The 26,881-nt window shown below is 38.9% G+C and overlaps 2 protein-coding genes across 14 annotated transcripts in view; one reads left to right on the top strand and one right to left on the bottom strand.

Annotated features, from left to right (window-relative positions):
- The window catches only part of BMAL1 (basic helix-loop-helix ARNT like 1), a 53,266-nt gene extending 44,096 nt beyond the window's left edge, over positions 1 to 9,170 (top strand). For all 8 annotated transcript variants that reach the window (XM_052810552.1, XM_052810548.1, XM_052810554.1 and 5 more), the window contains 7 exons: positions 962 to 1,068; positions 1,414 to 1,564; positions 2,165 to 2,253; positions 4,166 to 4,274; positions 6,060 to 6,153; positions 7,780 to 7,882; positions 8,461 to 9,170. In XM_052810552.1, coding sequence (XP_052666512.1) covers positions 962 to 1,068; positions 1,414 to 1,564; positions 2,165 to 2,253; positions 4,166 to 4,274; positions 6,060 to 6,153; positions 7,780 to 7,882; positions 8,461 to 8,621 — 814 coding nt within the window. In that variant the 3' untranslated portion in view covers positions 8,622 to 9,170. The remainder of the gene's footprint in view (positions 1 to 961; positions 1,069 to 1,413; positions 1,565 to 2,164; positions 2,254 to 4,165; positions 4,275 to 6,059; positions 6,154 to 7,779; positions 7,883 to 8,460) is intronic.
- A 304-nt stretch (positions 9,171 to 9,474) lies between these two features.
- BTBD10 (BTB domain containing 10) overlaps positions 9,475 to 26,881 on the bottom strand; it is a 30,067-nt gene continuing 12,660 nt past the window's right edge. For 4 of the 6 annotated variants that reach the window (XM_052810561.1, XM_052810559.1, XM_052810562.1 and 1 more), the window contains 7 exons: positions 18,802 to 18,995; positions 17,843 to 18,128; positions 15,732 to 15,834; positions 14,855 to 14,975; positions 13,566 to 13,763; positions 12,070 to 12,180; positions 9,475 to 10,592 (listed from right to left, as the gene is read on the bottom strand). In XM_052810561.1, coding sequence (XP_052666521.1) covers positions 10,282 to 10,592; positions 12,070 to 12,180; positions 13,566 to 13,763; positions 14,855 to 14,975; positions 15,732 to 15,834; positions 17,843 to 18,128; positions 18,802 to 18,955 — 1,284 coding nt within the window. In that variant the 5' untranslated portion in view covers positions 18,956 to 18,995 and the 3' untranslated portion in view covers positions 9,475 to 10,281. Of the gene's footprint in view, positions 10,593 to 12,069; positions 12,181 to 13,565; positions 13,764 to 14,854; positions 14,976 to 15,731; positions 15,835 to 17,842; positions 18,129 to 18,801; positions 18,996 to 24,777; positions 24,948 to 24,976; positions 25,115 to 26,881 lie in introns of those variants that run through there. The other 2 variants (XM_052810563.1, XM_052810558.1) reach the window with 2 other exon arrangements.

Consider the following 26,881-nt stretch of genomic DNA (forward strand, 5'->3'; position numbering starts at 1 on the left):
TTCTTCCTTGTCGAGAATGACCCTTTCACCTTGTGTTAGGTTGTTGTATAGCTCATGGTCACTTACCTGCAGCGTTGCTTTGCCTTTTCCTCTTGAACTCAGTTTAAAGCTTGGGTTACCAAGTTGATGCACAAAGTCTTCTTTTTTTCTTAGTTTCTTGAGATGTCCTCCATCCTTGCCAACAGTTCCTTGAAAACTACCTGAGAGTCACATCAAGAGTCCATGTCTTTCCCATGTTGCAGATCGCAGGTGTATTTCGTTCTAAAGTTTTCTGATGAGGAAGAAAATCAGTTGACTTTATGGCTGGTTCTGATGAAAAAAAAAAAAAGTTGGTGTATTTGCTTCATGCTCCTGTTTGATTTAAAACAGAGACACATTGTAGGTCTCTTACTGCTTATTTGGGAAACTTCTATTTGTTAACCTTTCTTTTTTACAGGTGTGGGTGCAGGGTTTGGTGGGGCGTTTTTTTGTCCTACTGTTAAAGGCTTGTGATTTGAGGGGAGAAAATGCTCCTGAAACACTTATGCTACAATTTGGCCTCTGTGCAGCAGCAGCACGATGGGTACACAAAGGAACATGGCAGTTCTTCAAACCTTTGATGTCTATCTTTCAATGGCATTTTATGCAGAAAGCTTCATATTATCTTGTGGCTGCTACAAGGCAGCTTTGTTCAGGTTTAAATTCTCAAAATTACAATATACTTCCGAAGCTATTTAGAAAGTCTTACATCCCCTCCAGTGGTGATAGGTCAACTATGACACCTGAGGGCTGTTGGTGTTACGTACTTTCTAATTACCTGAGAATTAAAAAGAGTATTCTTAATGAATTTTTTTACCTTCTAAGCTGAAAATACCTTTCAATGTTACTTGAGCCTTACCCAACTTCAGTGTGAGTTTTAGTAATCTGTCACTAATACTTCAACTCGAAATGAATTTTTTTCTCTCTACCTCCCTTCCCCAAGGGCAACAGCCATTCTGGCATACTTACCCCAGGAACTTCTAGGTACTTCGTGTTATGAATATTTTCATCAAGATGATATAGGACATCTTGCAGAATGCCATAGACAAGGTACGATTATTAATAATTCAGCAAAGAAATTTTGTAAAAATATTGAGAAAAACTGCATATTAAGAAAACCAAACAAACTTGAAAAGATCTGGCTATTTCTGTTTGCAAATGCTTTAGTGAAGAACATTGTGCTGCATGTGCCAAACAATATGATTATCTTAGACTTCCATGGATTTTTAGTGAATATTTGAGGTTCAGGTTGGGTGTGAGGGGATGACTGCAGAAATAACGTTTTTCTGCAGGGGTGAAGGGAGGAATTAACTGAGCTTTCCCTGATAAGGGCTCTGCTTATGTAGTGGTGGTGCCTGTTTGACACAAGGTTACTTGCTTTCTGCCTGTCTTTAGTTTTGCAGACAAGAGAAAAAATTACAACTAACTGCTACAAGTTTAAAATAAAAGATGGCTCTTTTATTACATTGCGGAGTCGCTGGTTCAGTTTCATGAACCCTTGGACCAAAGAAGTAGAATACATTGTCTCAACAAATACAGTTGTTTCGTAAGTATTTTTCTCTTAGCAGATGCATGTAATTGCTGATTGCTTTGCCCTGTTTTCAGATGAGATTTGACCTAAATATGTGCACTTCTGTATGACAATAGGTGTCTCCTCCAGGTAACACCCAGAACGGCATATCTGGGGAGAGGGGAATTGGTTTAATAATTGCAGTATTTTAATATCTATTTATTAAAGCCTGCAGAAATACAAATATTTTCTTTGGGAAAACCTGGGGTTCCAGTCTTTGTTGGGACTTATGGGAGATGCATTTCTTTGCTTTTTGAAGGGACTTCCCCATCCCTTTTCTTTTTACTTGAGGGTTCTGTACCGGTGCAGTGACTTTGCAGTAGAATAACTGCTGTAGAGGAATTCTCTTACAAGAGAAGCTGTTTGGGTTCTGCATTGCACACTTTGACTTGTAACACGGTGGTTTATTTCTCTTGTTTACCTAGCCTTGGTGTCAGTTACAGTGCTTCTTTCACAGAGGTGATGGTGACTCACAAACTACTTAAACCCTGAAGTATTCCATTCTGACACACTGGCAGAGTGACTGTTTTGCAGGGGTTTTTTATCACTGATTCTTCTAATTCTTGAAATCCACAGCACCAACGTACTTGATAGTGGAGATGCAGCCTTTCCACAGCTTGTGGCTTCTCCACACAGCATGGACAGCGTGCTTCAGGCTGGAGAAGGTAACTGCTGTACTGTGAGGCAATTATTGGCAGTCATGCCTTGTTAGCAGCTAATCCTGCATGCACAAATTTGCTGCACTTTTGCATTGAGAATTTGTTAACATCCTAAAGAAAAATAAGCTTTAGGGCAAAAAAGTGCTAATGCAGTTCTTGCCTTGTTGAACTTAAATACCAACTTTGGCTATAAGCTGGTCAAAGGAGAAATGAATCAGCCAGTTAAAAGAAACAAGTATAAACAGGGCTGGAGGAGCGACACAGAGGAGAAATGCTTGCCTTCATGGATGGTGCTATTTGTACATCATCCAAGAGTGACTTCAAGTTCTGTAGTCAGTGCATGCAGACGACTACTCAGAGGGTGAATGGATCATAAATATAGTCTGGCCGTTCGGCTTATTGCCCCTCACCTGCCCTCGATTTGACTTTTTGTCAAGACATGAAGACTGACCTGTGGTGATCATCATGGACTTGTTATGAATGCTGCAGATCACCAAACCATCTTTTACAATGGGTGGTGTGCAGCATAATGTGGAGCAGAGCTTGGTGTAGTAATGAAGTATTAGTGGAGCAGGGTGGAAGTGTGGTAGAGTAGAAGGATGCAGTGACAGCCCATGGATGAAAGACAGGGGAAGAAAGATGGTGATAGTACTGAGATTCTTTCTGAAGAGTTGGGAACCATTGCTTTTAGAGACCCTATTTACTATTTTTATCACCTGTGCCTTTGTAGCTGTAGAGCAAGGATATTGCAGATCTGGAGTCGCTTCGTAAGTTGTACACAATACACTTAGCAGAACCGTACAAGACTTTGGCAAAGCTGGGCTTTTCAGTTATCTCTGTTGTGAAAAGTGAGGTTCAGTAAGTGCAAGTATGGAGGAGGAAGGGTGGCAAAGCATGGGGCAGCTGACAGTGGTAGGAAGAGAAGCTGCCATGTAGGCACGATGGTTAGTAATTGAAGGTAGAGTAACAGCAGTAACGTGGTGTCTGGGCATCCTGAGAATGAAACAAACAAACAAAAAAAACAGAACAAACTGTTCTGTAATAGGATAAGCTTCTTGCCACAACACAGCCTTTGGAAAGAAACCAGATGTATAATAACATTATACTGATAGTTCTTGTCCCCAGAAAAGAAATTTAACTGAGTGAAGTTTAATTTCAAGTGGTTCTGGGTCTGGTAAGGATTTGATGACCTTTTAGGTGACCCTTCTCACCTCCTGATGGGTCTGAGACACAGAAACTGAGGATTGCTATTGTTAAATACGAATTTCCAAAAGAAGGCAATTATCCATTATGGATAAGCAATGCTAAGGGTTTTCTTGCCCTTTCAGTACGTGATCTTTTCTTCGCTATGCCTTGGAGTATATTGGGTTCCTTCCTGACTACCTCTCAAGTGTTGTGCAAGTGTCAAATCACATTAAAGTAACAGTGAGCTGCTAACTGTTCAGACCTCACTTTATCTTCAATTTTTAGGTACTTGCAGTTACCCACAGGGGGTTTATTTATGTTCATCGGGTAGCTTGGGTGTACCCCATATGGAATGGAATATGTGCTGGCAGGTTCTTCACACAAAGCAAAGAACAAACATGTTTGGAGATGACCCTATTCAGGGACAGGATAAAGCAGGTCTGACAAGCTAGTCTGTACCGACTCTGGACAAGAGGTACTACCAGATGCTTGACACAGCCAGGTTCTGATTAAGAGTGAGGATATGTTGTGTACCTGCTGGCACAGAGGGATGTCTAAGAGACATAGCATAACTCAGTGCAAGTCAGAGCTTTATGTACATTTGAAGGTACTCACCTGTAAGTAAATATGGTTCAGAAGGTCCTGCAGCTTGTCAAAGCATGCCTAAATACAAATGCTTTTTGGAAAAGGTTTGCAAGCTTTTATCTGACCTTAAGATACCTACTCATTTTAGGTGGCCCAAAAAGGACCCATCCTGCTGTGCCTGGAATTCCAGGTGGAACAAGAGCCGGGGCAGGTAAAATAGGGAGGATGATTGCTGAAGAAATCATGGAGATTCACAGGTGAGAAAAAACGGTATGAAGTTAGAGGAACCAGTATTGTTCTTTAGGAGGAAATTAAGGAAGCCTTTCTTCAAGCTGGATACAGAATGATACAACTGTATTTTATCAGTAGACAGCTACAGCTAACCTATTCAGAATACCTGAGGCAGTCAAAGCCCATAGTGAAAGAATGAAAAAGTTAGAGCCATCCAGCTTTCTACTGTAAAAGACTAATATTGGAACTTTTTTTGTAATGGTGATAATTATCTGCTTACCAGAAACAGTAGTTAAAAAGAACAGCTAACTAGAAACAAATTCCTTTCCACACTATTCTTTTTCCAATGACTTAAGGGTATAAGCGGCACAACCTCCAAATGCCAAAGCTATTGACTACATGCCAAAAAAGCAATGTTTGTTTTCATGTGATCCACTTTGCTCAGATGCTTTTAGAGTTGTTAGATATGTAAGTTCAGCTTGTGCAGTTCTCCCATAGCTCTTTGGGTAAGGACACAATGATTAAGCTAGCTCTGCCTTCCCAGGGGCAGCCTGTCTAAAATTCAAGATGTAGGCCTCTGGTTTAAACAAGAAGTCCTGTAGCACCCTTCAATAAGGGACTGTAGTAATCATAGCTGTTTCTCAGAACAGCCATCTCCTCTCTCTCACCTGTGTGACCAGCTACTTTCAATGGGTATCACTTAATTTTCTACTGGCTAACAATCCCCATTCTTCATGAACTTCCTTTTGGGAATTGTTCCCTTTCCTATAAAAGTGGTCTCATCCAGCAGGTGTTTAGTGGCAGTAACTTAACCATACCGAGCTGCAATTCAGGAAAACATTCAGTCTGTTTCCCATAGATTTGTTTCTGCTGCAGGCCAGACTACTTACATCATTGTTTAAGGGAACAGCAGACCTATCACGTAAGGCTTCTTTCCTATCTATAAGAATAGGAAGAAAGGGGAGGAAGAAAAAAAGCCACACCAAGGCTGAACCAATACTTTGAAACTTAACCATCCCTTTTAGTAGCTGTAAAACACTTAATTAGCCTCAGTGAGTGTAGTAGTATAGCTTACCACCCATGTCTTCATTTCATTTCAAGACCCTGCGTTAGTTCCAGTCCTTTTTCAGCAGCTGTTACTATTTTCCAAAGCTGCCTTCTGTTCAGCTTTCCCAGGGGAACTCTGCCAAGGATAAGATTCCCATTTCCATTGCTTTTCTCTGTTAACTACCCCTCCTCCCTTTAGTTGAAAGATTTGTTGGTTCTACAGTTAATGAATGATGTATTAATAAAAAAATGATATTTGATCAAGCTATGGAAAATTGAAGTGAAAAATGCTGCTTTGGACAGTTAAAAAAAATTAACTGTATCAAATGTCCAGTGTACTTCTGTAGGAGTAGCTCACTTAAGGAGTCCAGGTTACTGTGACTGAGGCAGCTTGAATTCTTAGCCAGTCTAAATTGAAGTAAAATAGAAAAAAACCTGAGGCTTTGCTCAGTACCCAGGACCTTTTCCTTCTGACTCTCTGTGAAGGCTGTACGGGAACAAATAAAGGGAGAGAAGGGAGGTAAAGCCTGCAGACTGAGCAAGCTGGACAATTTATACCCAACTGTTCATCTAGCTGCAAATAAAACTGTTGCTTCTGCTGATTTGTTAAACACTGGAAAAGTGAGGAAATTACAAAAATGAAGTTCATGCTTCTAACACCTTATGCCACCTGACATTGAATTCAGCGTGTGAAACTCCAAGTCTCTGGCACTTGAGTTTCAAAGTTGCTGGTAAATTCATCCCCTATTTTATCCATATTTTAGGATAAGAGGATCATCTCCTTCTAGCTGCGGTTCAAGTCCACTGAACATTACCAGCACACCACCACCTGACACATCCTCCCCAGGAGGCAAGAAGGTAAGAACAAGCTTTACAAACAGTCTTGTAGCAGTAGGGGCAAGCAACATGAGATCATGCTTGTAAAATTACATGTGGCTGTTTGACTTGCTGTCAGACTTTTTCAGCCAAAGTATACTGGTGGCTGAAATCCCTTTACAGTAGTCCCTAAAGTGCAGAGACCAGTAGTTCTTGAACACTGGCAGCTTTTGAAATCCACCTGCTCTTTAGATTTTTCACTTTTTTTTTAACAGAGCTGCAAGAAACAGCTCTCCTCATCTCTTCTGATCCTCCAAAAACTCTTTAACACCACATACTGGTGAACACTGGAAGTGCTATCATTTGAGTGCTGTGCTCAAATGAATCACAGCAGTTTTACTGTACTGCTGTAGCAAAAATATGACAATTAGATGCTTTACTGTGCACTGACGGTTTATTTTTAAACCAATACCATGTACCATGCCTTGTTCTAAGATTGCTTGAGTAGCACTCACATACCATTACCAACACTTAACCACCTGAACGCTTACACTGGCTGCATTTAAGACATCTAGTAAATTGGTGCTTACGGTGGTTATATTCAAGGCAAGAGCAGCACTTATCCAAATCCTTATTCTGTGCATTTGAACACTGCCTCAGACTCACTTAACTTTTTTTCCCCAGAAATTATGATGACTATACATAAGAATTGCTTGTACTAGAGCATATAGCTGACAGTAAATATTTCTATTTCTGCCTCAATTTGTTCTTGAAATAAAACTTGAAAGTTGAAACAAACAGTTATAATTCTAGGAATAGTTATTCTTGCTCCTTCTGCCCTACAATAATTCAACACCTACATATAGTAGGGGCTACTGTAATGGAATAAAGGAAGATACACAGGGAGAGCTGGGTACTTCTAGCAGGGTAACCCCTCAATATGTCTCCTTGGTTAGAAGACTACATTTGCTAGAAACACCACAAGTTCCAGCTGACACTGCCCTCAGAAGGGAGCTCACAAGTACTTACTTTCCAATGTACACACATCTGAGCAGCTCAAAACTATGGTTCAAGTTCAGCTATTCACTTGCTATTTAAGAATCCCGGAGAAGGCTCTTCCGTTCCTGGTGAGCTCTGGTGTACACAGTGCTGCTGTGCTGCACCGTACCAAAAAACGGTTAGGCTTGTGATCCAGGAGCAATGCTCAGCTCATGCAGTCTGTCTCTACCTAGGAGGATTATACTTCTAAAATTAAGGATCTTAGTTGACAGTACTTTACATATAACGTATTTGTAAATTCAAAAGCATTCTGTAGTTATCTGTAATTATTATCACTTGCAGATGGAATACTTACAAAGATGCCCCACAGAAATCCCCTGAGGACTTTTTCTAGTAGCTGTTCAGAAGTTACTTGCAGAAGTTTAGCGTATAGCACTGACTTGATCTCTTCCTTTCTGGTGGTGATACGCTATCCATCTGACATCTGCCTGATGGGCATAATACAGAGGAAGTAGCTCCTAGTTTACAACTAGTCTGATTAGCTAGCCTTTAGGTAGTGTTTTTTTTCTGGAAGCCCACCTTCCCTGTATTAAAAATCCCAATATAGGACAATTTAAGACTTAATGCAATATTTCATGCTGTTTCATGGCTTCTATTTTTTCTTTCAAGATCTTGAATGGTGGCACTCCAGACATTTCTTCAGCTGGGTTACTGTCTGGGCAAATCCAAGATAACTCCGGTTACCCATATTCTGACAACTCCTCTATTCTTGGTAAGTGAAGTCATGCACTAACATGCTTCAATGCCAGCTAAACAAATATAGCCAACTCAAACAAGATGGCTGTTTTTAGCAGTAACTTGCTTTCACCATCTGCAGGCTGTAGCTGAAGCGTAAGGCCCATAACCTACCCCTGCCTGAAGAGTAGCCTGGCAATCTATTTTGCTGGCTTTATATTGTAATTTTTTTTTTTAGATAGTACTTAGAAGCCTCTCTTCTCTTGCTGGATTGGTGTGAATTAGCTGAACTCCTCACCTGCTTTTTGTGAATGCTTTTACACAACTGAAGACAAGAAGAAAAGCTAAGCTGACTCCTAGATGTTAATCTACTTATTTCTGAAGTATAGCACATAAGGTTGTCCCTGTTAGGCATACTGGTCATTTCTGAGGAGTGACCACCCTGGTATCAGTGGTTTCCCTGAAACTATGGCAACCTGTATATCGAGCAAATGAATACTCCCAAAATAGTTCAGCCTATTCAGATATCCTACCTCAAGTCAAACGTCAAGGGCCCGTAGCAAGTAAAGTGAACAAAACTGAACTTCTGATAACTTACTGTATTTATGCTTACAGGGGAGAACTCTCATATAGGCATTGATATGATTGACAACGATCAGGGATCAAGCAGCCCTAGCAATGACGAAGCAGCAATGGCAGTAATAATGAGCCTTCTTGAAGCAGATGCAGGTCTTGGTGGCCCTGTAGACTTCAGTGATTTGCCATGGCCCTTGTAAATGATGCACCTGGCTTCAACATCCAAATATCAAAGTGCATTTACTGGTGGAGTTCTACAGTCTGTGAAACTTGTTGGACTGAGAAGCTTTTATGTATGAATTTCGTAAAAGCTGTATCAGAATGCAACTCATCCTACTATGTGTAACTTCAGACAAAGTGGAATAACCTGCTACAGTGTTCTGTGTTGATTTGGTTAGCTGTGTATAGCTTACAATACCTGTATATTTTGGATTCTGTTGTTTGAAATTTTTTTTAAATCACTGTGCAACTCACTGGCATCAGTGGTAGCTTTTATATGCAAATGACCATTTCAGATGTATGGTGTGTTTTTACACTGCAAAACAGTCCCCATGTGGATATTTCTTATACTAATTGTACCATAAAGCTGTTTATTCTTTCTTGTAAGAATCCTTTACTATAAATATTGTTAAAGTGTAATGTATTAGACAGTTAAATATTTTTAAAATAAATGTTTCCCTTGTTCTAAGATGGAGCATTTACTTTGATAAATAAATTTGATAAAACCCTGCTGAAGGTGCATGCTAGAAGTAATGGTATCTATCATTTCTTTAGCCTTGGGGGGGAAAGGGAGGAAAACCAATGCCTTACATACACTTACAAGATTTTGTCACTACAATAAATTTCTAGAGAAGCTATTATTACTTACTTGTACATTCAAGTTTATACTAAGAAAAACACAACACTAGGGTAGGGCCAACATTACCAGATTTCTCTTTAAGAAATACTTGGTTTTCACTTTAATATTGACCATCCTTCCCTGAAGAACGAAGAGAAACTACTTTCAAAATTCATCTGAATACTTAATCTCATTTACAGATAACTCAAACCCACTAAAATAATGGAAACTTTATTTGCATGAAAAACTGTTTACAGTCATTAATAAATGAAGAATGAACCATTTGCATTTTCCTATTTCATGATACTTATGAAAAATGTATTAAATAAATATTTGTGAACAGATTAAGGTAAGGCAAAATTTAAGATAAAGCCCCTATCCATTGTTCACAATTTTTGAACATGGCTCACGCTGCAAACAAGTGAAAAAATTCACTAAAGAACTTTGAGTTTAACAAGATGTTACACGGGTAATTGAATCATGTCCTCAATCCAAAAACCCAATAGTAAGTAGTTTTGTGCTCAACCATATACAATAACTTTAAAAGGGTCAATCTATTCAGAGCAAAACTATTTACAGTTAATACTTTTGATAGAAGCACTTTGTTAGTATTGTGCAATACATTTATAAAAAATGGCTTCAAATTCCATTTATCAACCATTTATAAAGTGCTACTATCAATTCCAATTCCGCATTCTAACCCCTGTGTAACAATACCGATGTACACTAGCCACCAGCATCCCATTGTTTTTTGATGGGCTTAAGAGTGAGGACAGTCCAGCATACAAATCACCAATGTCACAAACCTACTGGTAAACACATACATGTACGTCACTGTAACCCCAGGATGTTTGATCTGTACTCTTTCAAAAACAATCAGGTACGCCCTTTGGTCTTTTCAAAGGTCCATACTGCAATATCCTAAACACTGTTACACAATGGAAAAAACTGGAATTGCAGTGTATGAGTCGAGTACAGAGTCACTTTAAAGTAGCATGCTTTTGTTTTAGTAAGAGTCTAGATCAGAGAGGTGGGTTTTGTCCCTCAGTATCCATCTCACTGTTACTAGGTGGAGGATGAATAGGCAGAATATCCAGCTCGTCTACTTGGGGGGTAGGATGCATTACCACAAGCTGGTCCTGGGGTATATCTGCCGCTGCTGCTGCTAAATTTGTAATAGATTTGCTTTTCACACACTGAAAGTCAACATGCCGGCTCTTTCCTTCCTCCTTCTCCCACGACATCCGAATAAATGGTCTTTGGACGTAGTTGTAAATCACCTCTGGCCTTCCGCCCGGTCGCTTTTTCACTTTCTCTTTGTACGTAGGGTAACCTAAGAAACAGAGTACAGCAGGAGTTAACATTTCCTGTACGGTTTAGTTCAGGGTTTTCTTTTACAAAAAGGCAGCGTGTGGAAGCATAGTGAAGATTAGCAGTTGTCACCATCAACATCCTGAATAGCAACAGATGCCATCAACAGTGTTGTTCTTAATGTTATCTATGCAAGGAGAACACACAGTCAGCAGTTTAGCTACCAACCAAATCCTAAGGAAGGAGGCTACAGTGCTATCGGTAATTAATATATTGCCACCAGACAACTCTTCCTAACTTCACAGGCAAAGCTAGTTGCTCCTTCCTTTAGCCAAAAGCAGCCAGGTGTTTCTAAAATGCTGTGACCTGGAAAGCAGGAAATGAGATCTCAGAAGTAGAGAACAGTGTCGCTCTGATCTGTGGTTCAGGTTCCCAAGTGGAGTCCTAGCACATTCCTCCCCGCTCGCCAAATGATGAAAATACATCGTTTTAGACCAATTATCAATTCTGGTTATGCTGTGTTCAAGTCATCACTCCCCTCTGCCTAAGCAATAATTTTCCTTACTAGAAAGTTACATAATATTATGGGGCACTAGCATTAAAGTTTAGTCAAACAGTTGTTCTTTGTCTAAAAAAGAAATGCCAGCAGAAATATTCTGGTATTAGCCAGCATTACACACAAAACCAGTTCTTGTTTAGTTGAATGGCATGTCAGTCTGAAGGCTAACACCTTCAGCTGAACTTACTGAAGAGATCACAAGCAGTTAAAAGCATTTGCTTTTGGTTGGCAAACAACAAACGTAACTATGACAACTTGCTGAGTGAATGATGGAAATCCTGCAAATTATAAAGGCTGGATTTTTAAATATTTGGGTCAACAATCAGAAGGAAAATGAAATGCAAAGAAACCCACTTGTTATATTCACAATAAAAATCTAATGCTACTTAATGTGATTGTCTTTTGCAAAGCCGGAGCTGAGATTTACTTGCCTCCTAACTTAAAAGATATTTCAGATTAATATTTCTTCACACTTCAATGATCCATTTGATAGTTTTGTATTTCCTGAAAGAAAATATTTACCTGCCACTTAACACCAAATTTTTCATTTCAAGTCCTGAAAAGGACACCAGACCAAGAACAGAATATACAAAGCTGTAAAAATGCATCATTACTTCAAATAAAAGTACAGAGAAGATTTTGCATGAAAACTAAAGGGCAAATGGCATGAGTTGCAAGTCAGTAGAAACCACCTAAGTTACTCTGCAAACAGTGCAGCAGCCAGATACATCTTGTAGACCAGTCATGAGCCTGTAATCGGGTTTTCCAGCTGGAACAGTTTTTACTGGGTACCACTCCCCCTGTAGCCATTTTATCATCTAATTTCAATATGAAAGACAATACCAACCCTTCCTTTTTCAACTGCAGAGATGATCATAAAGCAGAGAAGCACAGCAGACCTTCTTCCCCAAAGAGTTAGTGTGCAAGCAATGCCTCTTACCTTCAATGCCCAGTCGGATCTTTTTGAGCCCCCTTTCCTTCAGAACTGATTTGGCCACATCTCGATTTTCAATGTATTTGAAGAATCTATACAACTTTGTGCTGTAAATAACTAAAAATACATTTTAATGAGGAAAAACTATTCAAAGATTAAAATTCTAGTCTTAAAACACAAAGATTTATCTTTTTCACTGTTTTGCTTTGTATTTCTATTTCAGAATAGGGGGAGAGACTCAAGAACTCTTGAGAAAAATGGCTGAAGGCACTGTGAAATGGGCTGGTTGCACATCTTTTTCCCTATCAATTTAGTCTGTTTTATTCACTTAGGTTTTTTCATTGGATTTAGGAGTGCAATAGGACAATTCACAGAGCAAATCACATTATATACTCCCAACCTCACCTCCACAAAAAAAGACATGTCAATTTATTTCCCTTTTTGATCGAATTCCTGCAGGCATCAAAAAAAATCTTTCCATTCTGCTTGCCATTATATGAGAGGTCTGCAAATGAGTTTCAGAAAACCCTGACTTGTGAAGCAGAACAAGATGGACACCTTTGAAATTTAGATTATAGCACCTTAAAAGAAGGGACTGGGGCCATCAATCCCATATAGCTGCAGAGATCCAAATCTACTGTTCATGAAAAGTATAAAGGTAAAAGGTAATTGTGTGCCTAATTACTTTGGGTAGGGGGTATTTTTAATTGACATCTTTGAGATGTAAAGGTCCTAGAAACCTGAGCAAATTGTGTTACTACATTAGAACAGCCACATTTGATCTATATTCACATCGAGCCTTCCTCCTTTAGGAAGAGCTGCAGAGGTTTGGATGCTCCAAAAATGTAAGGTGTTTTTTTTTTTGGTGGTGTTTTTTTTTATTAAATAAAAAATAAAAAAACAACAAACAAAACCGTAATACTTAGAAGTCTCTTCAAAGAAGACTTTATACTACTGAAGTACAAAGAGTATCTCAAGCTCCTACCTGCCCCCACAAAACCCTGAATTTCAAGTTTTCACACTGAAGGAACATTTTCAGCTACAAGGACAGCACTGATGCAGGGAAGGGCACTCCATTCACAGGTGCTTTAACTCATCTATATACCCAACTGTTATACTTCTAAAATACTAATAGACACTCCCCCCCCTCCCCCCCAAAAAAACCCTCTAGTTGTTCTCCCACAGTATACATGACTCCTACCCACTTTTCTCATCAAGCTCTTTCTGAAAGAGTATTCCCTTCCCCCTCATTGACTGCCAATACCTTAATAATAAAACTTACCTTCTCTTTTTAATTAGATTTGAACATAGCATGAAACATATGCTTCTGTGAAGCAAAATATTAAGCAGAACTACCAAAACTAAGTTGGCTTTTTTGTGAGGCATTAGGGATGTTGTAAAGACTTTGCTAACAGCACTTATGTACAAAAAAGTTAAATCAACACATTTACTGCTACCTCTACCATAGTGTCGCTTGGTGGAAACAATGAAAATAAACTTACTTTGTGAATACTCCTCTCCCATTTGTGGGGGATACTCTTCATCCCAGTCAACAACATCATCATCTGTGAGCACAACAATGTGGCACTCCCTCTCACCACTTTGGGCACTGGCTACCATTAATGGGAGAATCATTTCTTCTAGATAAAACTCAAACTGTTTGCGTGCACCATCATTTGACAATTCATGCATGAGAGCACCTGGAACAAAATTTTAAGCATAGGCACATTTCAAAGCTTGGTAAAAAAATGAAGGCAGGAATAAGAAACACAGCAGTTCTGTTGAGTTTGTAGTATTTACTGCAGGCAGCTGTAAAGACATTTAGTCTATTCGTTTGTGTAAGATCAGAACTTTTTCAAATGTTTATCAGAAGCCCCACTAGAAGTTCAAACTAACAGGACTGTCCTGCATATATTAACATAATGTTGGGCAGACAGAGAAGTGACTTTGAGGAGACCTCCTTCATGTTTTACTACTGCTAAGCATTTAGTAATTGTGTGCAAGACTCCTCTTGGGCTTCGTAAAAGAAACATTATTTAAGCCAGTTGCTGAAAGAACAGAGTATGCAACCCACTTCTCATAAGCAGTAGCTTAAAAACAAAGCCTCTTAAAACCCTCACAGCATGAGCTGCTAAGTCCTTCTGCTAAGGACAAAGTGCACCGAGAGCGTGACTCAGCAGGCAACATGCCGTGAGGTCGGTGAAGTCACAGGTGCCCTGCGCAGATCTCGCAGCTGGGATGCCACAGCTTGGCCCTGCGCCGGGCTCCGCACTGCGCAAACACCATGGGATCAGAGGAGCCAAAGACACGGGCCAGGTCATTTAAACATTGGCCAAAACTTCAGCTGTGCTCAGGGAAGGAACGAGCTGAAGAGACACTACACGCTGGGAACCATGATGCACCCTACACCACCAGCAAAGCTGCGCTACTTGTGCTAGCAACACAGCCTAATTCTCTTAAGCAAGGAGTTGAATAAGTTATTCTCACTGTCCTCTGCAAAAAAGATACCACTTAATGTTACTGTATCTGTACTGCAAATGCATCAATACAGTTTAAGTATTCCACAGAGCTGACCACAGCAGAAAAATATCTGAATATCAGATATTGAAGTATCAGAAACATTATTTTTCAAAAGGTCTTTATTATATAAGAAAGAAAAAAGGATGGATTTTGCTCATGTAGTGTCAAACCATGTCCTTAACTCAATAAAGGATACAATTTGGAATTAATCCCCCCGTATATTTGCCTAAGTTGGTCTGTATAATTCAATTTTAATAAATTCTGTACTTACTGAGATCCCTGCATTTAATAGTACTATACTCGAAAGAGATACAGAGATAGTCACACGCTTCTCTCAATTCAGGAATAGATATCCCATCAGGACAGCGTATCACTCCTGTCTTGTAGTAATCCTACAGTAATGCAGCAAACAAAAAACCACAATGCATTTCAACATTGACTGACAGAAACATTTCATCTTTTCATTTATGATGCTTTCTCCACAAGCAAACCCCCCAAAATGTAAAAGAGCAACATATGTTAAACTTTGTGAACTTCATTGTCCTCAAATTTATCAATTTTTCAAGCTGCTTTCAGAGCAGTGAGCTCTGGTTAAAATTGTTATGCAACTGACAACTATTAATACTGATCATTTTGGTGGATGTATACTGTCTTTTATCTATACTTCGCTCAGCTTTTGCTATTCCAATTCTGCTGACAAAGCAGTATGGCAGCTCTACTTCTTTGTTTAGATATGAAATACATAAGGGGCCATTTTCTTCTCAGACTGAAGTTTGCTTTTCTCCTGTTACCTGAAGTAAGTTAACTTCCAGTACTCCGTTTCATCTAATTTCAGCACAAGAAGGGCTGAATATACCTTAAGTAGGTAAACTAGATGCATAGGAGAAGGTGAACAAATTTCTGGCAGTCAGTAGTTTTTTGGTTCATTTCATGCATGCCTTCTCTCTCCCTGGCTGTCACATGCACATGTCTAGAAAACCTACGTGTATTTTCACATCAAGCATTTTTTCCCCTCTAGAGAAAAATACAGAAGAACGGTATTTATTCCGTCCACAAAGTCCAGATATGCAGGTAAGCGTAAATCAAGAATTTATGCCTCTTAATACTCATAGTGCTTGTCCTAACAGTACTTGCCCCTGAAAACTCACCAGAATAGCACGAAACACAGTGGAACCAATTCCTTCAGCAACTTCATACTCTCCTTTTTCATTAGGACGTGTAAAGTTATGTTCTCTGCCTGATCCAAACATCCTACTCAAGAATAAAAGTAATTTGGTTAGAATTCCTTACTATGTTTGGGGTTTGTTTTTTTTTTTTGTAAATCTGAAAAGTAAAATGCCAAAAATTGTACTGAAATGGCAGGGAAAAACCAGTCTATTCTCCCTTTTTTGTATGTACGCTGTTCAGTTTGGTTTATGTTTAGCAAGACTACTAGAAAATAGAAAGCAGGGTAGTGTAACTCAGGAAAGTCTAGTTTTATTCTTCAATCTTAACTTGCCAATATCCTTTGATCAAAACAAAAGTTAGACCAGGCCATTTCCTGCCAGTGCCAAAGGCAGGGGGAACCTGAAAGAACTCTTCTTTGCCATTTGTGGGGTAATGTAGCACAAGAACAGGTTTTGTTGGGGAATTCTCATTATTTAAAGACATTTGAGGTAGTTTAAGAAACAGAGCTTAGCGTTCAAGTACATGCAACTCACCTCAATTTTATTTAAAAGATTTAGTTAATTCAAAATTGAAGTAACACTCTGATGGAAAATACCCATGCTTAAGGGTAGCATGTACAGCATATTTCTCCCCACTAGGATGCAAGCAAAATTAGACTAAGGAGACAACTACAAGTCCCAAACAGAATCTGAATTTTTTGAAACACACCTCTGATACAGAATTACACCCTATGCTTACAAAAAGTATTGCCTTCTACTCTTTATTTACAAATATACCCCAATGGCAAAGCTTTGCTTTCATACACACAAGCCAAAGAAGCAGAGTTGGTGTACTGTGTGCATTTATAACAGAGAACGAAGTAACTTTTTTCTACTTAATAGTTTGACATGTGTTTCCTGACCACTCTTCAAGACAAGAAATAATAGTTAGGAAAATGGCAGTCTAACAGGATATAGGCTTAAGGCAAATAATACATTCTCATTATAGTTACTTTTACCTCCCAGAACATACTAGCTAAGCTGTTCCGCTGTTCCTGCTTAGTGTCCTGTGAACTGACATTGGGTGAAAGTGGGTTTATAAATAACTTGCATTTTAGAGCAGTATTTCTGTATCTTTATTAACCTACTTTTGAATTAGCAGTAGATAAAATAAGCTTGTTCCTTGAACCAATCCCAAAGGGAGAATAACTCAGCAACACACACACACAAAAAAAAATCTAGTGCATTAGCCAGCACCACTTACTCTGAGGCCGGGCATGGAAAACAAAACTGTTTCACCACATAACTTCACACTGATGCACTCCAGTTTGTTAGTCTGGATATTTATATGTATACATTTATGCATGTATTATGCATAAACAATGATTTAATTCAGTATTACTTCTATTTATTTCCCTTTACAGGTTACACAGAGAAGCATTTTTTGCTTTCTCTGTAACTCTTCCCCAAGTTTTCAAAATAGGAAACCAAGATATTTTTTATCCCACACAGTGGTGATTTAAACAAAGCAGAAATTGTTTAATCATATTTATTACCTGTACCTTGGCAAATAACTTTATATATATGTATTTTAAATACGATTATATCCTTATGGGCTGAGAAACAGCCACATTTTAATGAAAAAGCCAAATCCAAAGTGACACAGGTATAAACCTTCATTTCTTTCTTGCTGCGAGTTTGTAAGCGGTGCTCTCTACATTTGGACAATGCAAAACCAGCCAGTATTTGAGCAAGTATAGAATCTTTTCCTACCAAGTAAACATGGTAAATACGTTGCTCGTTATAGTTTCTACAGAAAATATTACACGCTTATTGTGGACTTTCATTCAACTATTGACCAATTTGAGTGTAAGGTCTCTTTGCTGAGAGGCTCTGATCTGTTATAGTATTGTCGTGGTTTATCTGGGTTTATCTATGGTTTATATCTGCTTTTTACTTAAAGACCTTTGCAAATTGATAATATTAAACATTAGCAGATCAGCGGTAGCAATATGAGTTCAACAGCTATTTAAACAGTTTTCATATCTACAAAGCATTTATGGCTCTCTTCTACAGTTAGAGATTAAGGAAAAAAAAAAAACTCAGATACAAACCTGCCCAACATTGTATTAGGTTGTGCAGTAAAGATAGAAGGATCCACAACAAATCTGGTGTTATCCACTATGAGCGTTACTCGTTCAGAAGTTCTTACATTCCGAGCTCCCTCTTTTCCATTTTCATATACAAATACCATTTCCCCACCAGCCTTGCAGCTCCCATCTGAACTTGACTGGCTACTGTTTCTGCTGCTGTTCCCCATGCTAACAACTGAACCATTAGGGGAAGTCTTCTGAGGACGAGGGCTGCTTGGTCGAGATGAACTGTGATCCTTTTCTCGATCTTAAAGTGGGGATGAGGTGGAAGGAGAAGAGACAGGAAATGAAATTATATATTTACATGAGCTCTATGCAGTTTGTCTTTCCAGGCACAAAACATGGCAACTTGGTAACTTAATTACAAATTCTTTCAGTTAAATCTGTTCTAGTTAAAGAAACCTTCAAACATAACTGTCCATATATGAGATCCTGAAGTTTCTACCACTTACACATCAAAACCACCTCACCTCCCCAAAGACCGTACAAGAAAAATTTAGCATTCTAGTACTGAAAAAGCAACTCAACATAATATAGAAGCTATGCATCACAGCTGGTGTTTAGTGCTGTAGTTCAAAGAAACAAACCAAGTCTTGTCACAAAAAACTCCAAGTGTTTCCTATATTTCTAAATACCTAAACCCTACCAAACAAAGGGGAAGTCTTTAGTCAGTTAATTTCTTAGAAAAATTAGACTGTTCTTGTGATTTGAACTAAGTAAGAGCATCATGTAGGAATACACACTGCAGATGGAAGAAAAAGTTATAACCTATCAAAATAGGGTACTCCCAGCCCAGGGCACATGTAAGAAATCTGGATGTTGTGGCATCAACAAATAATGCCTTTTATTGTACTCTTTTAACAAAATAGTAATTAAGTTTAAGAATTTTAATCCTGAAATGGCAATAGATCTGAACACACCAGAATGATACTGTCTTGTTGGTGAAGTAACATTCCTGATGCATGGAGTGAGCTGAGATTCTGCTCTTTCGTGGGATGAGTCACGAGATCTGTCACTTGATCTGCGTCTGTCCCTTGATCTCTCATGTCCACCACTTGCACCATGGAGGCTCATTTTTGTGTAGTCTATTCCTTTAGCAACACGAGATGAGGTGCTGAAAACAGAAATAAGAGAAACATTCAGCATTTCAAAATTTCAGGAACATGATGCATTTAAATTTTAAAGGCATTCATACTCCATGTACATGTTTTGAAGATTAATATTATCCACCTCCATTTTCTTTGTTGTACTCATGTTTATATTTACAAACATGAACAATGATTTGGAACATTAAGTAGACAGCAAAAATTACCTGTTTATTGCTGTGTGATCTACAAAGACACTGTCTGATCAGTTGAGCTGCTTGTGAACCTGTATTCACAGAAATCCCTTCGAGAATAGATAAGTCAAATATAACTGAGCATTTTTTTTGATTCTTACTGTTAAATTAAATGTTCTAATCAAACCATGGAATTAAAAGTTAGGGGTCATTTCTTCCAATGAAACCTGTTTTGGAAAACCCTTCTAAGAGCACAGGCTTTTAGTACTGACCTTACTTTTTTGCAACTTGCCCTTTACAAAGGTGGTCAGCCTTAAGCTAGTTGATACATCGAGACACACCAGCCAAGGGTTTATTTCTGTGCATTCTTTTTTAAATTTTCAGTTACTCTTAGAAGGAACAATAGTAAGCCACCACAACCCAGACAGCAAACACATGAACTATATTATTAAAGCCAAGACCTACAGCACTGTCAGTAACAAGCAGAACATTTGTTCTAAACTAGCAAATTTTAATGTAACAGTTTAAGATTTTTTTTTTAGACTGTGATTAAGTTGTTACTATTCCTTAAATTAAGATACTGATTACATTTTGCAATTAATTATTAAACCTACCAACAAAACCTGTCAGTTTCAAGATCCAGTACTCTCAGAAGCTATCTAAAAATTAAATATCAACTTCCCACAGCTATTGTTGAATTTTACCAAAAATACTTATGCCTTTTATTTGTACTCTTTAAAACAAAATTTTTATATCAGGACAGCACAGACATATCTGTGTCCTTGCACCCCACTAGAATTCCTAAATCAGTTCCTTTGCTATTTGCCTTTCAAGTGTGGGCATGACAACACTCCTTATTTATGGGTTTAACTGAAGAACTTTCCAAAAGCCTCAGGTACTGGATAACTGAGACAGACATCTGCAGAGCTACAAGGTCTGACAAAGAAGGGTCATAATTTCCCACAGGAACCTCCATGTCCCACTTGCTCGCAGCCTGCAAATCCCACAACTTTTACGAAGAGACCTTAAATATGACTGCTAAGAATGCTGTAGGATTCAAGAACACAAAGAGGTAAGAATAATGAAATGACCTAGCTAAGAAAAGCACAACAAATTTTAAAAGCATGAACTGTAGAAGCAAGCTGAGCAGAATGTCCTCTTTTTAAGTTGCTTAGAAGTAATGACAACAACAACAACAAAAATCTAGGCTATTCAAAAAAGTGAACATCTACCATGACATGTTCCAGCTTCAGGTTTCAGAGACTGATAAAGAAGAGCTTAAACTGGAACAAAAAGGCTATGATAGATCTTATGCAGTTTACATTAGCACAAAACGAGTATTAGCACAATGCAAAGAATAAGAAATATACCTCTCGCCTAAGGAACACAAGCTTCTCCCCACCCCATGTGAATGAGGGAAGGATCTCACATCCGAGAGAGCAGAAGTTTGGTGCAGAGACAATCTACTGCAATACTGTTGCCTGCCAAGCTTAAAATATGCTGCAATAAGACATGCATCTTTAGGATGTGAAGTCAGCCAAAGGTCTATTGAATAATGTAAAAGAACTGCAAGCCTTGCTTATGGCTGGAAATGCTCAGATTTACAGTCCAAGAATAAAGATGATCCAACCACTTTCATTAGAAGGAAACAGAATTTTCCTCAGGACTTTCAATGCAATTCTGAAAGTATTAAGATATATAGCATTTCAGCATGGCTAATGTTGTCTCCTTACTTGTTTTACTACTCTATTAGAGAAAGGTAAATTCAGTATTATGAAAATGAAATGTGCAAAAGTGTGCAAGAATGAGATCGGCAAACCTGCCTTTCAAGAATAATCAACAATTTAGGAAAACATTTGCACCTTTTTCTTCCATATATATATATATGCATACAAAACATAACATTTCAATAGGTACAAAATATGCCCACAAATTGTCAGAAGTGTGGACTATAGACTGTAATTTAAATCTAACTTGAAACCAAAGTCTGACCCCTGTTTATAAACGATATTCACTACTACTACAGCTAAACTTCCCAAGAAATGGCCAAACTTTAAAAACAAAACAAACAAAAAAACCCAAACCCCACCCTTTATCTCATCTGCACATTTATATTTGCTCACCATGGTATAACCACCTATCCCACAAAGGGGGTGGGTGGGTGAGTGGGGGTGTGTGCATGTGCGTGTGTGTGGAGTACTCAAACACGTACATAGCAGTCCTGTGACAAAATATCTCAGCAAATCCTAATAAAGCCCCATGTGATCAGGCCTTTGTTAAAGCAGCGCTTTGATCATAGACCTGATAATATTTCTAACCATGCTGTGAGAAACCAGAGTTTTGCAGGTGCCACATTTTATAGTATCAAAATGTATGACTCACTATTTCTCAATAGCTAAAGTGTTCTAGTTGCTTTAAATACAGGAAACACACCAGAAAAATGAAACTGAACCACTGTAGGGATATGCAGGCTTATCACGCATTTTGGCAGAGCAGACATGAATTACCCTTTAACAGAGAAGGCAATTAAAATGCGATTCTTAATCCAGAAAACCATCTAAAGCCACATTACCCTCTAAGCAGTGATTCAGAGTTCACACTGAAGTAGGGCAAACCCTGGTTAATAATCTCTTTACAGGAGTTGAGAAAAAACAGGTGCTACAGGAAGTAACACTGACTCAGCTGGCACCATACCTCCTCCTTAGTCACCTCTGAATAAAGGACTAAACACACTGGGCACAACTGTTTCAGCTGTACCTTCTCAGTATTGGAACTGGGGCTACTTCTGCCTCGGTACGTACAGCCAGCAGGCCTGGGAGGAGAAGGGCAGCGGGCGCAGAGTAACGTGCCTCCTGCTGCCAGCCACGTCCGTCCCTTTGGAGCATGGGCACATGAGCCATCAACTCAGCACACCGCATTACGAAAGAGGCAGAGGCCACCAGCTGGAGGAGGACAGGATCCTTAAATATTAAATCAATCGTTTCTGAAACAGATAGATGAGTAAATAATTTTCAAAGAGCTGCTCAAATTGCAGCTGGCCACACCATTCATTTGCTGGCTTCTATGTTGTACTTTCCTCCCTTTAATGTACAGATTAATGCTAACTGTGAGACTGGCACATTATCTATTAGCCAGAAGATGCAAGATGAAAGCCAAAATTGCAAGATTTCTGAGAATCCAAGCAGTTTGGCTTGAGACAGCACCATCTGAATCATTAATCTTCACTCAATAACAGCCATCTAAAATGTCAATCTTAAATTTCATCACTGTTGAGTCACAGTACACACACACAAAAATTTCTTTCATCTGTTGGATATATACCTGACAAAATCTGAAGTTCCATTTGTTCGACAGCATGTGCACTCAGATAAATACTACCACTGATTTACAATTTTGCTCTACAATAAACAAGACGACTAAAATGAGTTTAAGTCTGAACAAAGAGAATAGAAAGAGGTGGAATTTAGCATGTCAGAAGAGACAATCACTGGCTTTACCCTGCAATATTTGACTAGGAAAATTGTGCCACTGAGCTACTCTATCAGTCTGAAAAAGGAACTACATCGGTTGCCAGTACATATGAAAGACGACCTGTGGCTTATATTTTCCTGTAAAGAGGCTTTAGAAGAAGTTGCAAGTATTCAAAAAAATGAAGACATCAGAACTACCAAATAATTTTGATTTTTTTTGATATGACTTATTAATAGTATCATTTTTTTCCCCACTAACAAAGCCATTGGGGACAGGAGGTTGTTTCTGCAGGGAAATAAAAATCCCTTCACACCATACCAGCAATGAGCAGAACTTTAACTACAAACCTGTCCCCAGCGATGCAGGCAAGCCAAACTGGCATCCACTAGGGAGTTCCACTGTTGTGTCAACACAGCTACCTACCTACATGGATGGAAAAGTGCCTGACAAAAGCAGAACTGCCCCATTTGCAAGAACAGGCAAACTGTTAGGAAGCATTGTGGTTCACAGAAGCATTACGCAGACCAGATGAAAGACCAGTACTTCTCAAACAGCAGTGAACTGCCTTTAATTAGAAGTGCCAGGAAGCTGTTGGTCTCATGCAGCACCTGGCTGCCATACTATATAAATCTGTAATTTCAGTTTACAACAGTCAATGGCGCTCTGCACAGTGCATTACTTCAAGCCTTTAAGAAAGTCATTATAGTTTCGGATCTCTATCTCGCTCTGAAAAGAAGTATTTGCAATGTCAACTTTCAATTAATTTCCCAGCCGATGACCACCAGCTGTGCACTGTGCTGTGGAAGCCATGGGCAATGACTGAGGCACAACACCAGCCTATAAGCAAAATTCTCCTGCATGTTTAATAACATATTGCATTTAATTTAAAACTGTAAGAGAGAAAAAAACCCCAACATTTTAAACCCACAGCCTCATTTCCTCATTCACTAAAGCTGGAAAAAGCCCCATATACATAGACCATCTAGTACCCAAAAGTTTATAAAGGAAAGAGAGTCAATTACTTTCTTACGGGGGGGGGGGGGGGGGGGGGGGGGGGGGAGAACCCAAACAAAACCAACCCTATGAATATTTGTACACTTAGACAACCTTCACAGATTCAATATACAGTTTTTCCTGGCTCCAAAGGAACACTGAAACACTAACACTGCACCCATTCAAGAACTTTAAGTCAGTGATAGCATTTATTTTCCCCCTCAGTCAGGGATCAAGGAAGCTCTGCCTTTGTAAGGGGAAGAGGCATTTTCTTTAAAAGCAGCTGCCCCACAAAGAAAACCAAATAAACTCAAGGCTTTATTTAAGCAAACCTATTTAATATGATGTAAAGGAGGAAAAAGAGTACCATTAAAATGGCACACTTGTCATACTGATATGCTTCCCATTTTTGCAGTAAGGGAAGAGCTGTTTTTAAAAAATGTAAATCCTCTTCAATTTAATGATGCTTTGGAGTCATCTGTGGAAGGAGAGCTTCAGTTTGTCTTTATACACAACAACATATTGCTCTGAATATATTACTAATGATTAAAAGAAGTCATTAAACTGAATTAATTCTACTGCCAAAACGATTAGCATGTATTCCAATACAAAAACTTCATGTGCATCCTACTGAATACTGCCAATAAATGTACCTGTTTTATAAAACCAGCTCGTCTACACAGAATTATGATGCTAAACCAATATACTTATTACTCCCCAAACCACCCTAAAACCTTATCTAAATGAAAAGGACACAGCAGTGGAATATTAACCAAGATTTTTTTACCCTATTTTTCTCCCTTTATCTTCTAAAACTTACATTAACCAACTCTTCTTAAAATACAAACTTGGATCCAATCCTTTCCTAGGATGATTCATATAATCAACACTTGTAGAATAGGGATATAGAGCTTTATCTATACACTAGGTTACAGATACAATGCTATAAGGCTTTAGAAGAAGAGATCTGTTCTGCTCATATTGCTAGGGCTTACACAACAACAATGCTTATGCCCCTCTTCCTCCCCCTGAAGCCTGTTCTTTGTCAGCAGACATTTCAATTGACCAGTGCACACAAAGGACAGTACTTTTCCTTTTCCTCATTCTTCTCCTGAATAATGCCCACAGATTATTCCTGTTAACAGATACGCACCTTCCTCTTGTATCTATCAGGGAGGAAATGCAAAAGCATGGAAATAATTTTGAAATCAGAGCACAAAGGAATTCTGTTCCTTCCAAGAAGGCAGCTTTGAAAGCCAGATCAGCATCCTTTGGCATTACTTGTTAAGTTCAGCATATTTGATATTTCCATCATTTCTTCAGTAGTTCACTGCACCATCAGCGAGCCTTACTTTTTCCTCCATCATCTTCCCCTCAAGGATAAGAGATTGTAGCTACGCAGTCCATTAAGTGTTCAGAGACGCAAACCCCTCTAGATATTAATTCAATTCAATTTCTCACAGTCACTGACTCAGCCATGCGTAGTGCAATACTGACGTCTGACCTCGCAGCCTCCTGTGAGCTGAATTCGTACTTGCCGTTTCTCCATCTCTAAGCAGCCATTGGGTACCGCGATTGACAGGCAGGGTGGGGAGCATGCGAGAGGAAAGCTGCTCGGTACCGTGCCAAGTACCATCTGCGAAGCTATTTCTAGTCCTGCCAGCTTGTCGGGTTTCAGCACACAAACACCACATCCGAAAAGGTTATTGCTAACTTTCTCTTGTCACATCTCTCATTTGTGTTCGTGATCATTCAAGACAGACAAATCCAAGCAAGTTTCAGGGGATGGTTAATTTGTTTCTGTAAAGTCTGCCTGGATTAATATTTAAAATGAATTCACCTTTCACTGAGTTCATAAGCAGGTACAGCAACAGTCTTTCGAGAACAAGGCAGCACAGTCTCCATTTTTTAACTCCAAACATCCCTTTTCCAGCAAGTCTAAGCCAGGAAAAATGTACTACGCTTTGTGACAATCTAAGTATTAGTGTATAATTATACTAATCAGTATGTTTACTGATGAGAAATCAGTTCAAGTCCTGATGTAGTGCATCTTCACATCAATAGGTCATCAAATGCTTGACAACAAGTCAAGCCCACCGAGCACAAAAAGCAACAAAGCAAATTAATACACGTCAGGACAAAATTTTCTAAAGGTTTTTCCTTTGGGGGAGGAAAAGTTAAGCATTATGCTACAGCTTTTTTTAAATGATTCTTCTTAGAATGTCTGTAGGCTGTTTTAAGGAGCAACAATACACTGGAGGAATAGTTTAAAAGCAAGTCTTACAATAAATAAAAATCAAGATGTCATAAGCGGTAGAGTGGAAATTAAAATATGATGAAAACCGAAGGAACAAGGGGGATTGTTCAGCCAAAGACTCCTGTTATAAAGAGGACGACAGGAAGAAAAACAAGAGACTTGTGATTAAAAAGCAGGAGAGAGCATCGGCATTCTAGACTGAAGAGTCAGCTCTTTAGACATGGAAGGAAAATTTCTGCTCACACAATTTCAATTAACCTGAGACAGTGAATTTTCTCCTGTTTTTCGGGTCTTGTGAGGGTTCACACAACCACCTTCCCCATGCCCCAGGGGTAGAATAACTATCAGTCTTGTAAGCCTTTTGTTCCCTTCAAAATAAGCCTTGGAAGACATAGCTATAATAAGCTACATAGGTTTTTCCAGCTTGCTTGCGCTTTCTCAGGCATTTTTTTTTGCCTCCAATAGAACAGCTCCCCAGCAGCAAGAAAAAGTACAAGCGCAACAGGTTCTTTCAGCACTGGCTCCCTATACAGTGTCCTTTCTCCATAGCAGAATTAGCATGTTTTGTTCTCCTTTACTCTTATTTCATGTAGGAAGAACATGCCATGAATGGATTAGCTCCTGATTCCCAAAAAACTACACCTCAGGCCAGGATATACATCCATCAGAATCTTGTAGAAGCACAGTCCAGCAGTAACGCTTAACTTGGGGCTTCACATCCAGTAAGGAAGCCCTCAGAAAGAATTCTCTCTGCTTCATTTGGGGAGTGCTACAGATCTTCCCTCAGCTCAACACAGCAACTCTGTGAACACTTTCCTGCTCCAATATTCTTAAATATTCACATAATTTTGGTCTTCAGTGGGCTCTGTCAACTATTAGTAATATACTTCTTAGTAATTCAGTTCCATTTCAGGAAGGAAACAACAAAAAAAATCCCACGAGTGTTCAGTTGCCAAAGGGATTTTTCAAGCAGCAAGGAATTAACCTTTAGGTAGGTATA

The sequence above is a fragment of the Harpia harpyja genome, chromosome 16 (assembly GCF_026419915.1).
Source record: "Harpia harpyja isolate bHarHar1 chromosome 16, bHarHar1 primary haplotype, whole genome shotgun sequence".
Taxonomy (NCBI): Eukaryota; Metazoa; Chordata; class Aves; order Accipitriformes; family Accipitridae; genus Harpia; species Harpia harpyja.